Source organism: Malus domestica, chromosome 07, assembly GCF_042453785.1.
Source record: "Malus domestica chromosome 07, GDT2T_hap1".
NCBI lineage: Eukaryota > Viridiplantae > Streptophyta > Magnoliopsida > Rosales > Rosaceae > Malus > Malus domestica.
This window is the reverse complement of record NC_091667.1, coordinates 35651777-35664525: the sequence shown is the minus strand read 5'-3', so window position 1 is coordinate 35664525 and position 12749 is coordinate 35651777. Positions and strand designations below refer to the sequence as shown.

Genomic DNA, 12749 nt, shown 5'->3' with positions numbered 1-12749 from the left:
AATTACTAATCATCACGGAGTATCATAAACTTGATTGAGTAGTTATGGCTAACAAAAGAGAAGATTTAGACGTGGAGAACCAGGCAGAGGGGTTAGTACTTCTTTTCCTTAAGACTGCAATTTTTTTTGTCTGTCATTTTTTCCAATATAAGTTTGTATCAAACACTGGGACGATCGTATCTGTACTGGCTTTGGCTGGTCAAAATACTTCATCGATCGTATGGCTGTAACTTATGATTATGATCCATGCACAAGCTTCACTTATATGTTGCGTTGGGACAGTTTAACTCATTTGTTTATCAATGTCACCTTACGCTTTCAAATGCCGAGCATTTAGTTTCCTTCATTTCATCTCCGTGCCTGTTTTTTTCCTCATATGCATATCCTTGTACATCACACAGCCGTTATGTATGCTTCACACTAAAGAATGCGCATAGTAGCTTCCATACACTCCACTAGTTTTTGTATGCGTTATAAACTCTAATTGTCTCTGAAACAGCGCCCTACTGGATTTTTTTTATGTTTCTTCGTGATTCTGACGGGTGCAATTTGTTCTTTTAATGTTCGTTTCAAGATCTGTTACAGAACATCGGAAACCAGTGACTACAATGACATTATATGCATTAATAAAGGGAATGCGGATATTTGTTATGTCTTGTGTGATTGCCGTTTCATTGGATCCTCTGTTATTTTACCTTTTAATCATTGATCAAGATAACAAGTGCCTTCAAATGGACAAAAAGCTGAAAACTACTGTTTTTGTGTTGAGATCACTCACGAATATCATTTTTCAAATGGACAGATAACCCCCGCTTGTCATGCACTGGGCCGCAGAGAATTCCTCTGCCCTGGGTTGCAGACTCGCGCAGGGCCCGCGTGGGCCGGCCTGGCCTTTGTTGCTGGTCATCACGTGGACTCCTGTCCACTGGCAACCTTGTCCACATGGGATGGGAGCCAATCCCAAAATCCAATTATTTCCAACCCAAAAATACACTTTTTGAGAGATTTTGAGGTTTTTTTTTTGCTTCCCACCCATATAGCTTGGAGACAAGGAATAAAATATTGGAAATATCGGTAGTCCGAAAACACAGAAATATCGATGGAAATATCGATATCGATAAAAATTACATGGAAACCACGGAAATTGTAAGAAAAACTTGGAAATTTTTATTGAAACTTTGCAGGATGTTTATTTAGTCAATTATCTATTAGTTTATCACAAAAAATTGGAAGGAAATGCATTGCATGATGGATTTAACTGATTTAAGTTGATTATATAGCGAGCTGGCAAACACTGTGAATGTAGAAAATATGTAGTAATTAATGAAAAAAAATTAAACACACCATAATCATTTATATATAATGAAATTAACAAATGTGGAACAAACAATTTGAAAGGTAAGAGAAAAACTGACAATAATATATATATGTGCCATATGGAAACTTTCACACGGCATTTCTAGCCACATGTCAGATCTCACAATTTCCTCATATTTAATTATCTTTTAGAAACGTAGAGGGATTCGTGCAGGGCTCTCGATCCTTCTCCCAGAGTCTCCTTGTTTCTTCTTCTGCCCCCCATCTCTTCTCTGCAACACACGCAGACCACACATGGACACACTACACACGCAGACCACACACACACACCACACACACAGTCTCTCATTCTCTCCCTCAGTCTCTCTGTTGTCCGTCCATCCTTCTCCCTTAGCCTCGATCTCGATCCTTCTCTCCCTCAGTCTCTCCGTCCGTCCATCTTTCTCCCTCAGCCTCGATCTCTCCGTCCATCATTCTCCCTCATTCTTTCCATCCTTCTTCTTCTCCCTCAGTCTCTCGATCCTTCTCCGGTTCTCCCCCCCCCCCATCAAATTCGAGCGGGTTTTGGGATCCGGAGAAAGGGATTGCTCATTTTCAGGGTCTAAGCGTGGATTGCAGAGAGAGGATTGCTCATTTTCGGCTGCCGTTGCGACGACGACGGAGGATCCTCGGCGATATTATGGCTAATATCGCGATATTATCGATATTAGCGATATTATTACGATAATTCACTGTAAACGTTGAAAATATCGCTATGTGAAAATAACGATATTATCGGCGATGCCGATAATATCGATATTTAATTCCTTGCTTGGAGATAGCCTAACAAGACAAAAAGAGCAACTTCTGTCCAACTCCAAACCCTATACATACCCCTTACCTAGTAAAACAAAAACAAAAAAACACTAACCATAACTACTCCAACTTAATCAACACCTTTGTTTCATAGGAAAACTAATGAAAATGACTTGAAAACTTTGAGTTCTAATGATAAGGACAAAATAAAGGGTAAAGTGAATAGTATCATGTTTGACTTTTTAGTATAAAAATGTAATTTTTCGTTAAAGTGAACGGTACCGCGAACTTTTCGTTAAAACTCTCTTATTTCATTTCCACATTGAGGGGTCACCCTAAACCACTCAAGCAATTGACAAATAAACCTGCATTTTCCACTTTGGTGGGTCACCCTGGACCCAACAAATAATTAAGAAATAAACCTGCGTGCTTTTCATTGTGCATCTATACTATTCGGTTCCAAGAAGTAATGAAACAGAAAGTTGAGAGTTGAACGACGTTTCTACATTATCTTTGAGAAGATGATAGGTAATTTTTTATTTGATATATATAAACATTATCCACACTAAAGAGAATGAGTTAAGTCTCAGAATGAGATAATTATATAATTTGATTCTTATTCGTCTTTGATAAGAACCAGACCTAAGGCATATCAATTATAAATAAAGAAGAATATCGCTAGACCGTAATATTAAGTAGTAAAAAAATATATTCTAAAATTACTTTAAATATACAACAATAGGATTCAATAATTATGTGTTTACCTATTGTAAGTATTCGAATTTGCTCCCCTTCAATCTGTTTCCCTCATTTTATTCTGAGCCGTTCAAAGCATTTTCAAGCTAATTCAAAGTTCAAGATTATGCCAAAACTTAGCATAAAAAAAAAATCAAAAACCCACTAATAAGAAGGTAGGATCCACAAAGTGGCTAATGAGGGCAAAGAGAGGAGTTTATTAGTCATATGGTGAATGTTTGATCTCAACCAATCCCTCTATAGATTAAAAAGAACCGGAAAAAATTGTCATTTTACAGGAATTATTTCTATACGCTTTGATGAGTTGGGCCTCTCATTATGACTTTGGTAACGAATATGGGCTTTTATTGTAAAACCAAATTGTTTACTCTTATCAAAATTTTCATACTATATTTATATAATTTCTCTACATGAGTCCTATCTTACTTTCTTGTGAAAATAATGTGTAGGAAATAGCCCCATTTGTTCATCGCCCTAGGCCATTAAAAACTCAAAAACTGCCTTGAACACTGAACTACCGTATCAGCATCGAACTATTGAATTACCATATTATTTAATTAAAAATTAAATCAAACCACAATATCACATCGCTGTAAATTGTAAATTCAGCCAATTGAAGATTCAAAGTAGAAACTTTGAAATCCTTTGGATTCTCGCATAATTTTTTGAGGTTGGGCATTATTGACTATTTCATCGATAAAACACTTGCAGTTGACTTAAAGGTCGTACCCAGTGCACAAGGCTCCCGCTTTACGCAGGGTCTGGGAGAGGTGAATGTCGGCTAGCCTTACTCCCATTTTATGGAGAGCAAGGTTCTAAAAATCGCTAGGCGCTAGTCGGGCGGCGAGCTGGGGCCTAGCGCCTAGGCGCCTAGGCGGGGCCTAGGCAGGAGCCTAGGCGGACTAGGCGGATTTAAGTAAATCTATCATATTTAAGGTAAATAAGTGTCTGCTTCTACTTGAAATATATATAATTTCATCATAAACTACAAAATAGAATGTATATATATCATGAAGTATTGGAACATAATAAAAACATGTGAAATAAGGATATAATGTTTGTTCATTCAAGTATGCAACAAGTCTCTTACAATTTATTGGAAAAAAACAAAATGCAAAATGAAAGTTATGTATTTTCTGTCTAAGTGAGTTGCAACCTAGGCGGGTCTAGGCGGTCTAGGCGGTGGGCCTAGGCGGTGGGCTGGGGCCTAGGCATTAATCGGGGCGGTGGGCTGGGGCCTAGCGCCTAGGCGGGGCCTAGGCGGCGCTAGGCGGGGATTTTTAAAACAGTTGGAGAGACTGCTCCCAAGTCTCGAACCCGAGACCTACCGCTCATGGGCGAAGGTACTTGCCATCGCACCAAGTGCGACCTCTAAAACACTTGCAGTTGACTTAATTACTTAAATCACTCGTGCCAATGTCAACATATAAATTACATCAAGCAGCACGATATATAAGGTTTAGAGCTTTCTACCACTGCTTAATTATTGAAACGTACGGCTATATTATTTTGAGGCCAGAGCTTATACGAAATCTACTCAGCCAGGGTTGTGTATGGAACTCTTGGCCATAAAGCGTCTCTACTATGACGTTTCTGAAGATACTAATTACTTGCTGTAGATGGCTAGTTCTCACTATTGTCATCCCCTATTTCAGCCAGGGACGGAGGCGGAAGTCGTTGCGCCGCCTTGGTATGGGAACGAAGAGCAGCAGACAGCGTCGCCTTCACCTCTTCAGCATTGTTACGATTGAGCAAGTCCCCATGTGGTCTTGGGGAGACTACAGTTCCCAAGTCCTCGGCCATGAGCACAAATGCTTTTACTTTTGTATGACATTTGACATGTTTGCTGGAGACTGGAACTTTGGTGAAGTCTGATGCCCAATCGAGAAGCTCTTCCCCGTAAAAGTCACCTTTCCTGAGGGGCTTGATGCCCATTGATGAGATTCCTTGCCCAGCATGACTATCACTCGACGCGTAGGTCCACATTGTCCCTTCGATAATCAACAGCATGCAATCGAGTGGATCTCCCGTTCGAAAAATGAAGCTGTTCTCACTGTACGTCGCTGGCTTTAGATAGTCGCACATCATCTTCAACACTTTTTCATCCATGTCTTTAAGCATTGGTATCTGTAGTATACACACATAGGTTAATCTACTGTACTCTTTAATTTGAACAATAATTTTGTAATGCATGTAACATTAACCTAGTTTTAGTAATAACAATGTGATTCTGTGTTGTTAACTAACTTAGCATTATTATATAACTATGGACTATAAACTTTAAGATTATAGTTTAATCTTATCATTATTGTAATTCAAACATCGAATGTTAATGTCATTTTGTTTTAAAACAATGTATTCCATAAATTAATGGTGAGAGATAGAGGTTGAGGAACATACTTCCTTAAGTGTTTTTATAGCTTCCTCTGTTTTTATACCTTGTCGTCTCATTTCCTCTGTTTTTGTTGTTTTTATACCTTGTCGTCTCATTTCCTCTTTTTTTGTAGCTTCCATCTGCATAAAAGCCTGTCTCGCCACAAATCAAACAATTACTTAATATACTCGAAGAACCGCAGTCTCAACTCCGCAAACACAGAAAAATTGATGAAAGTTAATGTACAGAGAGATTTATATACCAACCTGCACGTTTCCAATAAGATATAAAAACAGTAGCAAGCCAGTCACTGAAATGAAAATCGCAAACAAGTTTTCCCATGAATACGTACTTGTTTCCAGATTTGTCCCAAAATTACTGCAAAATATTAGTCAACGTTGCCAAATTAGATAACCCCAAAAATTTTATTCGTTACATATTTTTCTGAAAATTGTTGACTGTCAATGGATATGTACCTTAGATTTCGCAAGCCCCACCAGAAAGAGTATAAAAACTTATTGCCGAACTTTTGATCCGGGTTTTCATTTTTAAGGGAATCGAGAAATATTCCAAAGTCAAATGGAGATAAAGCATCATCTGGAGTATCCAACGGGCAACTTTTGTTTAGATATCTGATATTTCTTGTAGAATGCCCACTATCGCAGTACAATGTGTCCTTACATCCAACACAAAAAGTGCCATTACATAATTCATAACTAAGTTTTACACAAGCATCGTGCCAACATGATGCCTCTCGTTGAATAGAAAAAAAATACCAAAAAGCTCCGAGTACCTAAATCAATAAAATGCAAATACAAAACACTAGATATTAGTCTACCTATTAGAATAAAATTAATTAATCCAAAATTTTCTCGTAATTAATGAATGTAATATCAATTGTAATTAATTAATTTAGAATTTCTACCACATATGGATTTTCTCAAAGCCTATATTTATTGCAAACATTATACATAATTAATCAAAAAGTTATATTTCTACATGGTATCATTTGTCCACCATAGTCTAGCGGTCTAAGCATATCATCTTTTTTGCAACCCAAAAAAAAAAGAAAAACCTTCTGGTCGTTCTCTTCTTGTAGGACTTTCTCACACCACCAAGAAAAAAAAATCACAGCAGCCTTTACTCCTTTATTGTAGTCTCACTCCTATAGTTTTTAGGGTTTTGTCTTGATTCTTTTTTTTTTTATTGGCGTCTTCAACCTGTCATGTCTGAACTTCCTTCTTGCCTAAATTCTTTCTACAGCAATAGCAAGCCTTGTGGCATCCTCCTAGGCTCAACACCGCAGCTGGCCTTTTAAAGTCAGTTTGGGAGTGAGGTGCTTAAAAAAAAAATACCTATGAAAAAAATTGTGAGGGTTTTAGGTGTTTGGTAAACTGAAAAAAAAAAGCTTATTTTGGAAGTTGATGTGGGAATAAGCTGAAATCAAAGGAAAAAAGCTGAAGCTGCTATTTGCAGCTTTGGAAAACTGGTTTTTTTTCAAAACACATAGAGCTACAGTGCTCCTTTAATGAAAAGACCCACTATCAGACTGCTTTTTTTTCCAAAAGTACTTTTTCAAAAAAGTTTACCAAATACTCTGCTGATTTATTTCACAGCCGCTTATTTTCAGCACAGCCGTTTATTCTCATAGCAGTTTTTTTTCAAAGCACAGCAATACCAAACCAGCCCTAAGTCCTCCACGATGTAACACTTGTACTACCTCACAGCATACCCAAGCAGCCCGCACCGGTTTTATAGACCCGACTCGGCTCCTTCCTTCGTCGGCGCTCACTTTGCTTCCCAAATTATTATTTGAGTAAACTGTCGATTTGCCCCCTGAACTATCACCCAACTTTCAATTCCCCCCCTGAACTTTTTAATTGGAAAATTAAGGACTTAAACTAATTTTTTTTGGCCAATTTCCCCCCTACAGTTAGTTTTTCATAGATTTCATCCAAATTAATGTTAACTCTTATCATGTGCAAACCACGTAACTCTCATTTGTGGACAAAATTGTCATTTCACTAGACCTTTAGATACAAAAGCTATAGAATCACACATATTTGCATAGGTTTATATTTTAGAAATCTAAGGTTTTCAATTATTTTAAAGAATGAAGCGACCGAACTACCCACACATGTTGTGCATATGCTTCCATTTAACAAAAATTTGGATAGAATGAATGAAAAATTAACAGTAGGGGGCAAATCGGCCAAAAAAAATTAGTTTAAGTCCTTAATTTTCCAATTAAAAAGTTCAGGGGGGAAATCAAAAGTTGGGTGATAGTTCAGGGAGCAAATCGGCAGTATACTCTTATTATTTCGATACCGGTGCCACTCATTAAATGATCGGACAATCCTCGACACAAACGCATGTTTTCTCTTATGCCGCCGTGTCTGCCACCAGCACCAACAATGTCCCAGCGTCTCTTGCTGCCCCCTTCCGTAGCCTGCTTTGCGCTAACCACCTTCGTTGTTCAGTCCACTCGTCCCATGGTCACTCGGCTACGCGACGGCATCTCCAAACCCAAAACTCGAATTGATAACACTGTTCGGTATCCTCTTTCTCATGCTCTTTTAGCGTCTATTTATTCTAGTAAACCCATTTGTTTTTCTCAAGGTTCTAAGCATCCTGAATGGCGTTAGGCCATGAATGAAGAAATAATGTTTTACTTCGCAATCAAACACATGGTTTCTTATTCAATCAGTCATTTTTAGCTTCTCTAACACCCATTATATTTTTTATTATCGAATTGAATAAATCAAATGAACATACGGACATGATTAAACATAGGTATGTCCGAAAGGTTAAAAAATGTATGTTTATCATTTCTCTTGTATAATGTCTAAGACAAAAATTAGTATTTTTTTTTTCAAACAAACTTTAGATTTTCTTAATAGATTAAGGAGGGTCCATTTAAAATTTTCGCACAAGACCTTCAAATTCTCAAGGACGACCTTAATCGCGGGTTATATGGCTCCTTACATTATCTTACTTGAACTTGCCTTGATATATCTTTTGTTGTCAGTTGCTCAATTCATGAGTTCCCCTTGCATTACTCATATGATTGCAGGCAAACTGCTTCTCCGTTATATCAAAGGTACTATGGATTTGGCATTACTTTGACTCCCTAACTTGCTTCTGATATGCTTATTCTAACATTGATTGAGAGAGTTGTTCAGACACTCGCGGCTCCACGGGTTACCTCATTTAACTTGGCACCGATCTCATCTCTTGGTGCCCCAAAAAGCAACCGACAATGTCTCGATCTATTGTTAAACCTAAATATAGGTCCCTTCCTCATCAACGTGCTAAGACTATGTGACTTTATTTTCTTCTTCGCGAGTTTGGAGTTTGGCTATCCTTTCCAATTCTACTTCATTGTGACAATTCCTCATGCCACATAACTTGTTACTAATTCAGTTCATCATGCTTGTAGTAGCCACATTGAGCTTGATTATCATTTTGGTCATGGAAATGTGGCTCTTTATGGTCATCACATTTGTTACATATCTTCTGTCGATCTTCTTACTAAAGCTCTTCATCAGCCGTGTCATGGTGTACTTTGTTTCAAACTCATCCAATCAGGATCATCCAAATTGCAGGGGGGGGTGGTGAGTGGTGGTGGTGGTGGTGGTTGTGTGTTTTTTCTTTGAACAAACGATTATATCTACACTAAGAGGAGTGAGGAAGTGGGCTAGCTAAGCTTCACAATTGGTTCAAATTCGCTTTTGCCGAAAATCGAATTTAAAACCTCTTACTTACAAGTGAAGATGAATACCACTAGACCGTAGTATTAAATGGCATGGTGGTGGTGTTAGGATATAATTAATTAATCCGGAATCGTCCCCTTAATTAATGGAACGTAATATCAATTGTAATTAATTTAGAAATCCTACCACCTATGAGTTTTCTCAAACCCTATATATTATAAACGTTCTACATGATTAATTTAAAGAGTCATATATTTCTACACTATCATTTTCGAAAAAAACTGCATTGGTCCATAATCCAACATTAGTAACTAATGAAGTATTGGAGTATAATGACAATTGAGTTGAAACTTACATGACCAGCAAGAATGTAGAGAAACAAGTTGAATAGACCCTTAGGCCATATCCCATTCATCATTTTGAATGCCTTGGCCGACAGGTGAATTCGAAAAATCCTCGGAACATATTGACCGAGAAGAAACACATTCACAAACATTGTGTTTTCCACAAATCCTGAGCCTTCCTTTGGGTAAAACATTAGTATTATCAGCTGCAGAAAATTAAAAGATAAACAAGCGTTAGAACATAGAACCATCAATTTCAACTAGCTACCAAAAAAAATAAAAATAAAAATTAGAGTTTTAGTTAATTTCTCTTACTTGTGGGAGGGGAACAAGAGCTAAAACGTCAATTATGACGGATAACCACGACATATTCTGAGCTATTTTCCTGGCATATTGAATCAACTCTCTGGCTTCCCATTTTTTACTGGAATTTCCCCAAGTTTGTTTCACCTCCTCATTTTTCTCCATTGTCTTTTGAACAGAGTATGAAATTTCACATATCAAATGCACGACGAAAATGACATCCGTGAGTGATCGCATAACAAGAGCAACAATTTCCAACTTTTTGTCCGTGTGAAGGCACTTTTCATCCTGATTGACATTCACAACATAAAAGAACAAAGGATCCAGAGAGACAGCAAATACACATGAGATCACAAATATACTGTTCCACATTTGAAGGTAAGGCCCCTGATGCACATCAAAAATCACCCCCTGAAGCACATCATCAAAAATCTTCTTTATTTTTGTTATCCAATTTGGAGCACTCATCACCTTTCTGGGAAACACGCAACAAACAACGAATGAAATTCATATGCATTCACCCTAAACCCTAATATATGAGCCCCTCGAGCTAACAAATTAAACAAGATAAAATGAGATATAAATTCAATTATAATAGCAGCTATTAGATTTATTTCAGTCTTTCTCCGCTAAAACAAGTATCCGTCCTTGCATAAAGTAACATAATTATGAATAATAATAATTTAACAATAATTTTCAAAACTTGACTACAATATATATATAATAGAATTACTATCTAATGATCAAATATAATTCATGTGAACAGTTGTAGGGCTGCTTTGGTATTACTGTGCTTTGAAAAAAAATTGTTTCTGTTGTGCTGTGAGAATAAGCTCATTTTTTCTGCTTCACGTTTTCAGTTTTTTTTCATCCAAAACTGTGAAAATAAGTTGTTTTTAAATGTTTACCAAACACTTTTTTGAGCTCAGCTTTTTTTTATACTCACTTTTTATAAAAGCATCTCAGTATCAAACCAGTACGTAGACCACTACAAGAAGTCTAAATGAAATCAGACTACTACCAAAATATTTTAGAAATTTTCACTATACACAACAAAATACAAAAACTACTCTTTTTTTTTTTTTTAACAAAGGCCAAATCTCACTTTGATATTCTAGATGATAAATCTATATATTGCTATTTGTCAAATTTCCGTCCGAATTTGTATAAAGCTTCTAATTTTCTCCCCAACTTTAATTCTAGCCAATTTTTTCCTGCCCCGGGACGTTAATTATTGGAATTTTCTATCAATTTTGGTCATATGGCAAATGTTTGAGGGTAATATAGTAATTGTATCCTTCATGTGGACAACGTATTATTTTCTTTTTCTTCTCTTCCACTAGTTGACTCCATATACTTTATGTTTGAATTATTCATGGAAGTTTAATTAGCAATTACAAAGTATTGGCTTTGTGCCCAATTTAACAAAACAAGAATACATTTTTGCCCCTATACAATTGACATATGTTATCCGCGTGACCAATTGAAAAATTAGATGAAAATTTTCAAAATCTAACACCAAGGGGAAATTGACTATTTATAAAAGTTCAAAGGATAATCGGCTAAAATTAAAACTAAATGGAAAAATTGGCAACTCTACACAAGTTCACATAAATCAACAATTAAATCATATATGTATAATATATATATACATATATATATACAGAGAGCATAAGGGGAAGGATCTCCATTTTTTAAAAAAAAATGGGGATTAGGTGTGGGGCCCACTTCACATCGAATTTCAACGATCCGAACCGTCTATTTTGTTAGTCTCGATTCATAGATCATCCTTGCAAAAATTCAATTCAATCCGAAACCATTTGCCTATTTAATTATCAAGATCAAATTTCATTTTTTCTTATATAACAAAGTATTCGTTCATTTCCTTGAACCCAATTAGATGTCTTAAACATTTCCAATTTAGTTAATATTTTGCAAGGATGATCTATGAATTGAGACTAACAAAATAGACAGTTCGGATCGTTAAAATTCGATGTGAAGTGGGCCCCACACCTAATCCCCATTTTTTTCAAAACATAGGGATCCCTCCCCTTAAGCTCTCTGGCTATCTTGAAGGAGGGCATCCTGAAGAAATGCAGGAGGGACCTCACTCCAAAGTAAGATTATACATGGTTCTGTGTATATTTGTAGCCAATCCCATAAATTAGTATAAGTAAGAGTTTGCCATTGTTAAATGTGACGCAACGTTTCCTTGAGGTCACTGAGTCTGTAGAAAGAAGTTTATCTTTGTTAAAAGTTTTCACTGAAGTCAACTCCTCGCGTCTTTGAAGTATGAATAGTAAATCAAATTGGCCGCCATATGCAACTCCGATGCCAGCTACTGCCTCTCATCCGATTAGATGAGTTTCGTCGCCTCGCCACCGGCGTCACTATGCTGTGTTGGGCGTTTTAAAATTTAAAAGTAAAGGAACAGAAGGTGTTGCAATTGCTATATATAATCAAGTATAGTGTTCCAAATAGCATAAATTTCGTACGCATTTTGGGACTCTCCATGGATCCCCAACGCTTTATCATTCCCATTGCTGCGCCTTATTGCGCAACATGGTGCGCTGCTATACTTTGAGAGTGACAAATAAGAGCAAGCTAAGAGAATTCGAAATACTGAGAGAGAGAGAGAGAGAGATTACGAACCCGCATGTTACTGGCTGCTTCTCGATATCTGGATTTGCTTTCTTTCCAACCATAATAACTTAAATAGCTACGACGAGGTTTTCAGTTTACTAGGTGGAGAGAGACTAGCATGCAGAGAGCTAGCATTTGGGTTGAGTGGCAGAAGCTGAAGCTGCTAGCTGCATTGCCATTCTATTTAATAAAATTCAAGTTTGTCTTTTTATATGACGTAGGCTTTTATATGACGTAAGTCATTTTATAATATGCATGGATTTAATAGTTTAGTGGATAAGATCCACCAACACATTTGAGTCTCACTTTTATTAGACCAACTTCAATTTTTGGGTTAAAACCTATAATTTTTAACCCAAAAATAATTTTTCTTCTTAAATTTTTAGTCCGAGATTAGGATAATTTTTCCTAAAGTAACATTTAAAAAAAAATATATGTAAACTATCCAAATTTAATTTTATGAAAATTTTAACTTAAAAACATTTAGATTCCGATAAATATTGA

At 36.6% G+C, this 12749-nt stretch overlaps 1 protein-coding gene across 2 annotated transcripts; it reads right to left on the bottom strand.

The window, feature by feature from the left end:
* Positions 1 to 4254: 4254 nt before the first annotated feature.
* On the bottom strand, positions 4255 to 12426 carry LOC103410390 (cyclic nucleotide-gated ion channel 1-like). 2 transcript variants are annotated; one of them, XM_029106221.2, is made up of 7 exons: positions 12255 to 12426; positions 9615 to 10013; positions 9311 to 9505; positions 5719 to 6035; positions 5509 to 5620; positions 5269 to 5394; positions 4255 to 4995 (listed from the first exon to the last, which is right to left on the bottom strand). In XM_029106221.2, the coding sequence occupies exons 1-7, from the start codon at positions 12258 to 12260 to the stop codon at positions 4492 to 4494; spliced, it is 1659 nt and encodes a 552-aa protein (XP_028962054.1). In that variant the 5' UTR covers positions 12261 to 12426; the 3' UTR covers positions 4255 to 4491. The 2 variants fall into 2 exon arrangements, with proteins under 2 accessions (XP_028962054.1, XP_070681120.1); XM_070825019.1 differs by having other exon boundaries at positions 5719 to 5918; positions 9615 to 10077; positions 12255 to 12401.
* Positions 12427 to 12749: the final 323 nt, after the last annotated feature.

Coding starts and splice junctions, on each gene's coding strand:
- LOC103410390 (XM_029106221.2), bottom strand. Junction 9,506..9,614: donor CTCTTGTTCCCCTCCCACAA/GTAAGAGAAATT, acceptor AATTTTCTGCAG/CTGATAATACTAATGTTTTA. Junction 5,395..5,508: donor ATCTTATTGGAAACGTGCAG/GTTGGTATATAA, acceptor GTGGCGAGACAG/GCTTTTATGCAGATGGAAGC.